The sequence below is a fragment of the Ornithorhynchus anatinus genome, chromosome 11 (genome assembly GCF_004115215.2).
Source record: "Ornithorhynchus anatinus isolate Pmale09 chromosome 11, mOrnAna1.pri.v4, whole genome shotgun sequence".
Classification (NCBI taxonomy): domain Eukaryota; kingdom Metazoa; phylum Chordata; class Mammalia; order Monotremata; family Ornithorhynchidae; genus Ornithorhynchus; species Ornithorhynchus anatinus.
Genome location: NC_041738.1, coordinates 51,211,961 through 51,225,004, shown reverse-complemented (window position 1 = coordinate 51,225,004; position 13,044 = coordinate 51,211,961). Strand labels below are relative to the sequence as shown.

At 52.0% G+C, this 13,044-nt stretch overlaps 1 protein-coding gene across 1 annotated transcript; it reads left to right on the top strand.

Moving 5' to 3' along the window:
- The first annotated feature begins 7,859 nt into the window (after positions 1-7,859).
- Positions 7,860-13,044, top strand: ELOB (elongin B). Its single transcript, XM_001511365.6, has 4 exons — positions 7,860-7,953; positions 8,384-8,518; positions 11,855-11,963; positions 12,829-13,044. Exons 1-4 carry the CDS (start codon positions 7,951-7,953, stop codon positions 12,939-12,941), a joined length of 360 nt encoding a protein of 119 aa, XP_001511415.1. The 5' UTR covers positions 7,860-7,950; the 3' UTR covers positions 12,942-13,044.

Here is a 13,044-nt window from a genome sequence, read left to right as displayed (position 1 = left end):
GATTTGCATTAGGACCTTCGGCCTGCGGCCAGGAACCAGTCTCACCTGTTCTGCCAATAGCCCAGGTGGGCGGCCCGGGCTTAAGAGGAACTCGGGAAGTAGGTGGGGGTGGCTGGACCTAGTGCCTTGTGGGGAGAGGGGATGTTCTAAGCGGGCCAGGAGGGCAGAGTCAGACAGGGAGAGGGGTAGGTTTGGACCTTTAAAGACTTGAGGGAGCTTTCTGGGGCAGGGCTTGAAATGAGGGGAGGGAAGAGACTTGGAGAAAAGCCAAGAAAGGGGTCATTCGGGTGCAGTGGTTCTCGAGGATCCATGAACAATGAACAACAAAGAGGAAACGGAATGGACGGCCTAAAACAATATGGGAGTGAGGGCACGGAAGCTTCTGAAAGGGAGAGGGCCCAGTGGAAAGAGCATGGGCCTGGGAGTCAGGGAACCTGGGTTCTGATCCCAGCTCTACCAATTGCCTGTTGTGTTTTATTGTGCAAGACACTTAACCTTCATCATCATCAATGGTATTTATTGAACATTTACGGTGTGCAGAGCACTTTACTAGCACTTGGGAAGAATGCAACAGAGTTGGTACACGTGTACCCTACCCACAATGAGTTTATAGTCTAGAGGGGGAGACAGACATTATTACAAATAATTTGTAATATATACAGTATGCACATAAGTGTGTTGAGGGTGGGCCAAATATCAAATGCTAAAAATTCACAGATCCAAGTGCATGGTTGACACAGGAGGGAGATGGAGCTGGGGAGCTCTGTAAAATGGGGGTAAAAGACCTGATCTCCCTTTCTCAGACTGCGAATGTCATGGGGGACATGGACTGTGCCCAATTTTGGTGTATTGTACAATGCTTAGCACATCATAAGCCCCTAACAAATCCTACGGTTATTCTTATTAGTAGAGCCTCACAGATGGCCATTCTAGGGAAAGCCCCAAAGCACTAACGTACATGTCTATAAATTATAAAAACTGTTTATTTATATAAATGTGTCTCCCCCTCTAGCTATAAGCTCATCATGGGCAGGGAATATGTCTATCAACTCTGTTACGTTGTACCCGCCCAAGCACTTAGTAGTGTTCTGCACATCATAGCGCTCAATAAATACCATGATTAAGATGAAGATGGCTAAGATCATCATGGAGGGGTTAGCTCCGTGTCCAGCCTTCCACATGTTCACCGAACCAGCGAGAATCCAGAGGCTATTACATATTGTCTATTCTTTTTTCATCCTGAGCTCCACTCAGAACCTCAGAATAGAATAGAAGCCAGTATCCTGGATCTGGGTGCGGTTTTCCAGAGTATTTCTTCTCTTTGTTCCTGCTTTTTTACTTTCTAGTCCTGATGAACAGGGGAGAGACAACAGACTGAAACCAGTGAGTGATGGGACAACCCACAGTACTTTCTGAGTGCCCGCTGGGTTCCGAGCACTGTTCTAAATACTGTGTACTGAGCTGTAGAAGTAATAGTAACAACTGTTGAGCATTCACTTAATAATAATAATAATGGCATTTGCTAAGCGCTTACTATGTGCAAAGCACTGTTCTAAGTACACTGAACTAGATGTTTGCGAAGAACAGAAACAGTGACAAGTTACCTGCCCACAAGGAGCTTATAATATTTTACATGGGAGAGACAAACATAAGAATATTTACAACTATACTTGTCTTATGTTGTCGAGTTATCTCCGGCCCACAGCGACTCCATGGACACATCTCAGTGGAAAGAGCCCGGGCTTGGAAGTCAGAGGTCAAGGGTTCTAATTCCAGCTCCGCCACTTGTCAGCTGTGTGACTTTGGGCCAGTCACTTCACTTCTCTGGGCCTCAGTTATCCTCATTTGTAAAATGGGAATTGAGACTGTGAGCCCCATTTGGGACAGAGACTGTGTCCAACCCGATCTGCTTGTATCCACCCCAGCGCTTAGAACAGTACCTGGCACTTAGTTAAGCGCTTAATAAATACCATAATTATTATTATTATTACATCTCTCCCAGAACACCCCACTCTCTACCCGCAATCGTTCTGGTAGTGTATCCTAGAGTATTCTTGGTAAAAATACTGAAGTGGTTTACCATTGCCTTCTTCCACGCTTGACTCTCTCCAGTGCTGCTGCTTCCCAGCACATTAGGGAAATCAAAAATAAACCAAGCAGATACACACACACACACACACGTGCTAAGGAGCGTGTGAATACGTTCACAATGCTAGAAAGCACAATTCCTGCCCACAAGGAGCTAACAACCTAACAGGGGAGGAAGTCACAATAACATACAGGTAAGAGAAATAAGTGTTTAGACGATACAGATCAATATTATTAAAAGAGTAATGGGAGGTTTAATAAAAAGGGCGGTGATGGTGTAAATGGAAGGATGTACCGTACCCCATTGAAGCTGAGCAGAGAGATCTGTATAGAAGAAATTGTGAGGCAAGCTGAGGAACAGGGTGAAGCATAGATGAGAGAGGGGAAAGGGTGGAGGCACAGATGCCAATGAGGAGCTGGTACAGTAATCTTGCCTCAGGATATGGCAAGTGCCTGAGCGAAGGAGGTGGTCATTTGGATGGAGGAGGAAGTAGATCTGGGAAATACTGTGGAGGAAAACTGACAGGATTCAAAGGCAGACTGAATGGACAAATTTAAAAAAAAGTGAGGGGTCAAAGATGTCGACACGGGTAGAGGCTTCAAGGGCAGGGAGAATGGTAGTGTTTTCAAGTGTGATGGGAAAGTTAGTTGGAAAAGATTTGGGAGGGAGGATGAAGATGGAGGACCGTGGTCTGGTGGATAGAGCAGGGGCCTGGGCATCAGAAGGACCTGTGGACTTAACCCAGCTCTGCCACTTTTCTGCTGTGTGGATTTGGGCAAGTCACTTAGCTTCTCTGTGCCTCAGTTACATCATCTGTAAAATGGAGACTAAGACCGTGAGCCCCAAGTGGGATCTGATTACTCTGTATCTACCCCAGCGCTCAGAACAATGCCTGACTTAAATACCATTTAAAAAAGAGCTCAGTTTTAGACACATTGAGTTTAAAATGCCAGTTTAAAATGGGTCATCCTTATGGAGCTATGAAGCTGGCAAGCAGAAATGGGAGACTGCAGATGGGACAGGGTTGGTACTAGTGAGACAGACAGCTCATACAGGTTGTGGTTGAAGCAGTCAGGGCCAGATGAGTTCCCTTAGAGGGTGCAAAATTGAGAAGCGCAGGGGATGCTGAACAAAACAGCCTTGGGGGTGAGAGGTGGAAGAGTAGACCGTGAAAGAGACTGAGATGGGTCTGCCAGAGAGATAGCAGCATTGCCTATTAGATAGAGCAGAGGCCTGGGAGTCAGGTCTCAGGTTCTAATCCCAGCTCTGCCACTTGTCTGCTGGGTGATCTTGGGCAAGTCACTTCAATGAAATGTACATCGCCTTGATTCTATTTAGTTGCCATTGTTTTTACGAGATGTTCTTCCCCTTGACTCTATTTATTGCCATTGTTCTTGTCTGTCTGTCTCCCCCGATTAGACTGTAAGCCCGTCAAATGGCAGGGACTGTCTCTATCTGTTGCCGACTTGTTCATTCCAAGTGCTTAGTAGAGTGCTCTGCACATAGGAGGCGCTCAATAAATACTACTGAATGAATGAACTTCACTTCTCTGCACCTCAATTACCTCATCTGCAAAACGGGGGCTAAGACTGTGAGTCCAATGTGGGACAGGGACTGTCTTCAATCTGATTTACTTGTATTCCCCCCAGCGCTTAGGTCCGTGCCTAGCACATAGTAAGCAATTAGCAGATACTATTACGAGAACCTGGAGAGAACTGTGCTGCCGAGACCAAGATTAAATGGTGTTTTCAGAAGATGTGGGAGGGTTTTGTGGAGATCTCGAAATGTGGGGAGAGGAAGGCCTGGATGCGAAGGTCAAGGAAAGGCTGATTTCAACCCAGGGCCTAAGAGGCCCCGTCCCTTCTAGCTCTTTCCTAATCCATCTAAAGTGTCATCACTGTGGGGCAGGGCCAAATTCCTTTTTCTTGTCTTCAGGACCTCTCGGGTCCAATTGTCCACCTCCAGACATCTCATCTCTCCCTGATTTAGGATCAGGGCTGGCCCGCGCACAGTCCTAGCTCTCGGGGATGGGACAAGGTTTGTATTTATTCTAATGATTTTTACCTGGCTTAGCATATAACAAGAGAGTAGCATGGAGAAGCAGCGTGGCTCAGTGGAAAGAGAACGGGCTTTGGAGTCAGGGCTCATGAGTTCGAATCCCAGCTCTGCCACTTGTCAGCTGTGTGACTGTGGGTAAGTCATTTAACTTCTCTGTGCCTCAGTTCCCTCATCTGTAAAATGGGGATTAAAACTGTGAGCCCCACATGGGACAACCTGATTCCCCTATGTCTACCCCAGCACTTAGAACAGTGCTGGGCACATAGTAAGCGCTTAACAAATATCAACATTATTATTATTATTATTATTATTAGCATGGTCCAGTGGAAAAAACAGAGGTCTGGGAGTCAGGGGACTTGGGTTCTTATCTTGGCTCCACCATCTGCCTGCTGCTGGGCAAGTCACTCTGTGCCTCAGTTTCCTCATTTGTAAAATGGGGATTAGATACCTGTTCTCCCTTCCCCTTAGACTATAAGACTTGTGTGAGCAGTGACTGTGTCTGACCTGATCATTTTGTGTCTATCCCAGCACTTACTATAGAAGCAGCGTGACATGGTGGGCCTGGGAGTCAGAAGGTCATGGGTTCTAATCCTGGCTCTGCCACTTGTCTGCTATGTGACCTTGAGCAAGCCACTTCCCTTCGTCCGTGCCTCAGTTACCTCATGTGTAAAACCAGGGATTGAGACTGTGAGCCTCACCTGGGCAGGGACTGAGGCCAACCCAATTTGCTTGTATCCACCCCAGCGCTTAGTACAGTGCCAGGCACCTACTAAGCATTTAACAAATACCATCATTATTATTATAGTGCTCAGCACAGAGCAAGCGCTTAACTAATACCACGAATAGCTTGTTGTGGGCAGGGAATGTCACCATTTATTGTCGTATTGTATTTTCCCAAGTGCTTACTACGGTGCTCTGCACCCAGTAAGCGCTCAATAAACACGATTGAATGATTATTATTTTACCTATTCTAAGACATCTCCGGGGAATGGGGCCACTTCCCCGTAATAATAATAAAAACCATTAAGGTATTTGTTAAGTGCTTACTCTGTGCGAAGCATTGTTCTAAGCGCTGGGGTAGATACAAGGTAGTCAGGTTGTTCCAAGTGAGGCTGAGAGTCTTAATCCCCATTTTCCAGACGAGGTAACTGAGGCCCAGAGCAGTGAAGTGACTTACCCAGGTCAGACAGCAGACAGGTGGCGGAGCCTGGATTGGAACCTGTGACCTCCTGGCCCGTGCTCTACCCACTACACCACGCTGCCTCTTGCTGTCTACGCTTCCCAGAAACTCCCTTTCAGGAAGTACATCCGAAAGTCTGACTCCGATCCCGCCTAGGATAGCTTTAGACTATTTCTTCCTCTTTGGCTCACTTCCTCCTTCTTCCCCTGCCTCCCCGCTTTCGTGTCTGCTGTCAGGACTTCACCTCCCTGTGTGTCGTCTCCCTCATACACTTGGACTGTGAGCCCGTCACTGGGCAAGAATTGTCTCTGAATTGTCCATTCCAACTGCTTAGTACAGCGCTCTGCACATAGAAAGCGCTCAGTACTACTGAATGAATAGTATTATTGATATTATTACTATATCAATAGTATTATTGAATGAATAATAATAATGTTGGTATTTGTTAAGCATTTACTATGTGCCAAGCACTCTTCTAAGCACTGGGGGAGATACAACAAGGTGATCGGTTTGTCCCACGTGGGGCTCACAATCTTCATTCCCATTTGACAGATGAGGGAAGGGAGGCCCAGAGAAGTGAAGCGACTTGGCCAAAGTCACACAGCTGATAAGTGGCAGGGGCGGGATTAGAACCCACATCCTCTGACTCCCAAGACTGGGCTCTTGCCACCAATAATAATAATGGCATTTGTTAAGCGCTTACTATGTGCCAAGCACTGTTCTAAGCACTAGGGGAATACAAGGTGATCAGGTTGTCCTAAGCAGGGCTCCCAGTCTTAAATCCCCATTTGACAGACGAGGGAAGTGAGGCCCAGAGAAGTGCAGTGACTGGCCCAAAGTCACCCAGCTGACCGGTGAAGGTGGGGTTAGAATGGTATTTGTTAAGTGCTTTCTATGCGCCAAGTGCTGTTCTAAGCGCTAAGTGCTGTTCTAAGCGCTGGGGGAGATACAAGGGAGTCAGGTTGTCCCATGCGGGGCTCCCAGTCTTAAATCTCCATTTAGGGAAGCAGCGTGGCTCACTGGAAAGAGCACGGGCTTTGGAGTCAGAGGTCATGGGTTCGAACCCCAGCTCTACCACTTGTCAGCTGTGTGACTTTGGGCAAGTCACTTAACTTCTCGGTGCCTCAGTTCCCTCATCTGTAAAATGGGGATGAAGACTGTGAGCCCCACGTGGGACAACCTGATTCCCCTGTGTCTACCCCAGCGCTTAGAACAGTGCTCGGCACATAGTAAGCGCTTAACAAATACCAACATTATTATTTGACAGATGAGGGAAGTGAGGCCCAGAGAAGTGAGGCGACTTGTCCAAAGTCACCCAGCTGACAGGTGGTGGAGGTGGGATTAGAACCCCTATCCTCTGACTCCCAAGCCCAGGCTCTTGCCTTAATAATAATAATGGCACTTAAGCGCTTACTATGTGCCAAGCACTGGGGGAACAGAAAGTGATCAGGTTGTCCCACGTGGGGCGCACAGTCTTCATGCCCATTTGACAGATGAGGTCACTGAGGTTCAGTGAAGTCGAGTGACTGGTCCAAAGTCACCCAGCTGACAGGTGGCGGAGGCGGGATTAGAACCCACGACCTCTGACTCCCCAGGCTCTTGCCACTCATAATAATAATAATGGTATTTGTTAAGCGCTTACTATGTGCCAAGCACTGTTCTAAGTGCTGGGGGAGATACAGGGTAGTCAGGTTGTCCCACCTGGGGGCCCCCCGTCTTGATCCCCATTTGACAGATGAGGTCACTGAGGCGCAGAGAAGTGCAGTGACTGGCCCAAAGTCACCCAGCTGACAGGTGGCGGAGGCGGGATTAGAACCACGGCCTCTGACTCCCAAGCCCGGGCTCTTGCCACTGAGCCGCGTTGCTTTTCCGTTCGGAAACTGTCAACTGCGAGCCCAACGGTGCCCGGGCAACCGCTTCCCGGGCTGGGAGACTCCGTCCTCCACCTAACATGGCGGCCGGGCGGGCGGGCGGCCTCCCCTCACAGCCTGACCTTCTCAACATGGCTGCGTCCAGCGGCCGGGGAGGCCGGTGTGACCTCCCCAACATGACCGCCTGGACCCCCCCCCCCCTTCCCACTCATGGAACTTTTCCACGGCGAAGACGTTGAAAGGCTCCCTTCTTGTCCAAACCGTCCCTCACCCCCATCTCCCCTCGGCCCGGGGGATGCGGACGTTGGCGGGGCGGACGCCTCCTCCTGCGGGGCCCTTCCCAAGATGGCGGCGCCGCATTGTCCTCGTCCGTCCGGCGGGCCGCCCTCCCCCTCGGCCGTCACCCTACCAAGATGGCGGCGCCCTCGGCCCTCTCGAGATGGCGCCCGGACGGACGGCTGAGGTCGACTCCCTCTTCCCCACCGCTCCATCCTCTCCGTAAGACGTCGGCCTCCCCCCTGGGGTTCTACGCTCCCGTCCTCCTCCTGCCCCCCGGCCCCGACCAAGATGGCGCGTCCTCCCCTCGCCGCCGCCGCCGCCTCTACCAAGATGGCGGCGGCACGTGGGGCGGAGAGGGAGGAGTGGGGTAGCGCGGAGCCCGCTGGGGGAATTCTGGGGCGCGCGCGCGGAGGCCGTCGGGACGGGGGCGGACTGAGCCTGCGCCTGGGCGTTGAGAGGTCTTAGCCGCCGAGATGGTGAGACGGGGAGAGGGGAGCGGGCGGGGGCCCCGACGGGGCGGGAGCCGCCGGGGAGCGGGTTGGGGGGCACTTGGGGGGGTCCTGGGGGGAGGGGCGATGAAGAAGCCGGCAGAGGGTGGGGGGCTCCACCCAGGGGGCGTGGTCTGCCGGACCCCCGGGGGGCGGGGGGCGTCGGGGGGCAGGCACAGAAGGTGCGGAGGCCTCCCCCGAGGTCGAGGCCGCCCGCCATTGAGGCCCATTAGACTGGCCGGGGATGGTCCTTCTGTCCCCCGATTGCCCAGTCCAAGCGCTCAGTCCAGTGCTGTGCACGTAGTAAGCGCTCGGTCCGTGCTGTCGAACGAGTGAATAGGCCGCTGGGGGTCGGGAGGCCGCAGGAGAAGCCTCTCCCGCCGGCGAGCCTGACCGCCGTTGCCCCCCACCCCCCCAGGATGTCTTTCTTATGATCCGACGCCACAAGACGACCATCTTCACCGATGCCAAGGAGTCAAGCACAGTGTACGAGTTGAAGCGCATCGTGGAGGGCATCCTCAAGCGGCCCCCCGAGGAGCAACGGCTCTACAAGGTAAAGGGGCCGGGGGGGGACCGCATCATAATAATAATAATGTTGCCGTTTGTTAAGCGTTTACTCTGTGCAAAGCACCGTTCTGAGCGCTGGGGGATCAGGTGGACCCTCGTGGGGCTCACAGTCGTCCTCTCCATTTTCCAGATGGCACGGAGGCCCAGTGAAGTGACCGGCCCACGGTCACACAGCTGACAGGTGGCGGAGCCGGGATTAGAACCCATGACCTCCGACTCCCCAGCCGGGCTCTGTCCACTGAGCCACGCTTATGACGGATCCCCGGCAGGTTGATTGGAGGACGTTGGGAGAAGGGGTCACTGGCAGGGCGGGACTGGAGATGTTGGGTGGAGGGGGCCGAACGATAAGAGGAGAGATGGTTTGGAGGAGAGCGGGGCCCAGGGTGTCGGGAAGAGTTGATGTAACTGCTGTTGGGACGGCCACAACGGCAGTCTCCACGGCAACCGTCGGAGCTGCCAAACCGGCCCTCGAGCCCAGAGACCCCGCCCCAGAACCCAAACACCTCCACGGTTGGCTCGGAAGGGGAAATGGGGGGGGCTCCCAGCCTCTCAGTTCTTGGCCCCGGGAGGAGCGGCCGTCCCAGAGACAGGCCAGAGACCTTTAGAGAAGCAGCTCAGTGGAAAGAGCCCGGGCTTGGGAGGCCGAGGCCATGGGTTCGAGTCCCCGTTCCGCCGCTTGCCAGCCGTGTGACTTTGGGCAGGTCACTTCTCTGTGTCTCAGTTCCCTCGTCTGTAAAGTGGGGATTAAAAGACTGAGCCCCACACGGGGCAACCTGATCTCCTTGTACGCCCCCCCCCCCCCAGCACTTAGAACAGTGCTTTGCACATAGTAAGCGCTTAACAAATACCACCATTATTATTGTTATTATTAATCTCAGGTGGCGCTCCCCTCTTCTCAAAGCCAGACCGGCCTGGCCCTCCCCAGAGCAAGTGGCATTTCCCCCTTTGGTATTAAGCATTAATAGTGTTTATTAAGGGCTTGCTATGTGCCAAGCACTGTACCAAGCACTGGGAAAGAGTATACAGGTGCGAATTAGACCACGGATCCCATCCCTCGAGGGGCTCAGTATAAGTGGAAGGAGGCTGGCGACAGACACATAAGGAAAGATAAAAACAATACAGAAACTATGTAAAAGACAAGGCCGGGGTAAATACAAAAATTGAACTTACTGTCCACCCCAGAGCCGGTTGCCTCCTCCTGCTAAAAGAGAAGCAGCATGGCTCAGTGGAAAGAGCATGGGTTTTGGAGTCGGAGGTCATGGGTTCGAATCCTGGCTCCGCCGCTTGTCAGCTGTGTGACTTTGGGCAAGCCACTTAACTTCTCTGTGCCTCAGTTACCTCATCTGTAAAATGGGGATTAAGACTGTGAGCCTTACGTGGGACAACCTGATTACTCTGTATCTACCCAGCGCTTAGAACAGTGCTCAGCACATAGTAAGCACTTAACAAATACCAACATTATTATTATTATCTTCCGTATGTCTTTTTTTCGTAATGGTGTTTAAGTGCTTACAATGTGCCAAGCACTTTACTAAGCACTGGGATAGATACAAGATACTCAGGTTGAAGACAGTCCCTATCCCACTTGGGGCTCACAGTCTAAGTAGGAGGGAGTAGGATTTAATCTCCGTTTTACAGATGAAGAAACTGAGGCGCAGGGAAGTTGTGAGCTCGTCTAGACTGTGAACTCGTCTGGACCGTTAAGTTCGTTGTGGGCGGGAAACTGTTGTTGTATTCTCCCAAGCACTTAGTACAGTGCTTTACACACAGTAAGCACTCAATAGATACTCAATAGTATGAGCGATTAACTCACTCAGGGTCACACAGTAGACAAGTGGCAGAGCTGGGATTAAAACCCAGGTCTTCAGATTCCCTGCTCTTTCCTCTGGGCCATGCCGCTAGTCTTGATTGTGTCAAATTTCCCCAGAGCTAGCTGGGGTTGTGTTTTCAGACCAGAAGATCAGACCAGGGGTCTGTTTCGCCAATATTCTGACTTCAGCAGTGGTACCAAATCACTCGGGTTTCTTGAAAACCCAGTCCATGCAAAGCACTTTACTAAGCTCATGGGAGACTGCAGTGGTTAGTAATAATAATAATAATGTTGGTATTTGTGAAGCACTTACTATGTGCAGAGCACTGTTCTAAGCGCTGGGGTAGATACAGGGTAATCAGGTTGTCCCACGTGAGGCTCACGGTCTTAATCCCCATTTTACAGATGAGGTAGATACCCCCCCTGCCCTTAAGGATCTTTCGGTACGTTTTGGGAGGCAGGCACTAAAATAATTTACAGATAGGTAAAAGTGGATATTTAGTTGAGTGTGAGTTTGTCATAAATGTTTCCACAGAACCAATCAGGGGTATTTATCGAGCACTAACTATGTGCAGAGCGTTGATTAAGTGCTTGGGAGAGAAGCGTATAATCGAGTTGGTTAAAAGGATGCTTGACCTCAAGGAGTTGGCACTCAAGTCAGAGAGCCAGACATTAAAATAAATTGCAGGTAGGGGAAGCAGCGGAGTATCAGGATATGTACCCAAGTGCCCCGAGGGTGGGGTGAGTGTCAGTGTTTAAAAGGGTACCCAAGGTTAGTGCATAGACGATGCAGAAGAGTGGAGGAATAGGGTGGGGAAATGAGAGGTTAGTCAGGGAAGGCCTCTAGGAAAACAAGTGATTTTTAGGAGGATTTTGAAGATGGGGAGAGTGGTGGCCTGATGGATACGAAAGGGGAAGGAGTTCCAGGCCACAGGGAGGACGCGGGTAGGGGGTCGCTGGTGAGAGAAACAAGATCAAGGTGCAGTGAGGAGGTTGGCGTTAGAGGAACAAAATGTGCAGGCTGGCTTCTGGGAGGTTGTGAGGCTGTAAGTGTGTGATTATGTAAAGTGCTGGGGTGGGGATCGGGAATGGACAGGGCGGGAATCATGGGTGGCTGCTTTGACAATTATCCTCATGGTTTTACCACAAATTTTCCCTTCAGTCACCCATTGAGGACTGTAACCCACGTTTATCCAAACCCCAATCGAGCCTGCATATGTTTTTGGCCTCCTTAACTGTGGTTATGCATTTCCCGTGCTTCCTAGCTGCTATGCAAAGAAGTGTTTACTCTATTTTGTCGTGTACCTGGCTTCCTTTGAACAGCACTGGGTGTTCCACAGTCCTGGCATGGATGGTTTTGGTAGCAAAGGTCTACTCTTTCTGCCTTCAGTGGTCCCTCTTAATTGCCTCCTTTCCAGATCGAAAGTCAGCCGGTGTCAGCCGTCCCCCAAACTAGTCCCCTGTCCACTGCGAGCTGCTCATGCCGCTCCCTCCTGCCTTCTTTCTCCTCAGGACGATCAGCTTCTGGATGACACTAAGACCTTGGGAGAGTGTGGCTTCACGAGTCAGACAGCCCGACCCCAGGCACCGGCCACCGTGGGATTGGCTTTCCGTGCAGCTGGTGAGACCCCAGGGGTGGGGATGGAGGGAGGAAAATGGGGACATGAAAGAGGTGGAGAATTAGAGAGCAAGTGAAGTCTAAGAAGCGGTGGGAAGCCCCAATGGGTTTGTTTCCACACTTGCTGAGCCACACCCGAAGGGTCGTCCCTGAAGTCCAGTGCAAAGGGATCGAATACGGGGTAGGAGGCTCCCCGTCCCAGACCCCCAGTCACCTAAGCTGCAGGGACCCCGGAAATCTATTGCCCGGTCTGAAGTACACCCTCTCGGTTTCCTCCCGCCGCCAAGTTTCCCGGCTCAGAAAGGTGGAAGTGTTCAACTCAGGCGTTGGAGGGGAAGAGCTCCTGTCCAGCGTGAGGGAAATGATGATATCATACTAGTGGTGTGTGCAGGTGGCCGTTTGCACGGTCTGCTCCCTGTGAGCCATGTTCCCACCTGGGGATGGCCTGGGCCGAATAGGTAGGCGGGCAGGAGGGGAGCCTATTTCAAGGTGCCCGGGAGAGTGATTCTGGGGTTGGGCCTACCCATTTTTGGCTAAGGCAACCACTGCAGAGCACACCTGCTGTGTTGGAGCGCCGGTCTATGTGGGCCCTGTCCCCAACCCACCAGTGGCCAGCTATTTTCCATAATTTCTGCAAGGTCTGCCGCCTGATGGAACTCCCTAGGTGGGTCTTGGGTCAGCACCCAGCCCCTGCACGCCCTCCCCGACCTGCTGAACCAGGACTGGAACCCCAGCTCCCTGGTACCCAGAGCGGCGCTCTTCTCCCTGACCCTGCAGTGGGGTTCGGGGCAGGGTTCGGCCGAGGTGAGAGAGGGAGGGTTCGGCGGGCAAGGGGTAGAGTCAAAGCTCTTCCCGCTTTTGCCCACAGACGACGCTTTTGAAGCCCTCCGCATCGAGCCTTTCTCCAGCCCTCCCGAGCTGCCAGACGTCATGAAGCCCCAGGACTCCGGGAGCAGCGCCAACGAGCAAGCCGTGCAGTGAGGATCCCAGCCCCCCGATCCCTCAGACCCCCCGGCCCCAGTTCCATCTCCACCTCAGTCCCTCCAGAGCCACTTGCCACCACAATAAAAGATTTGTGTCAGGC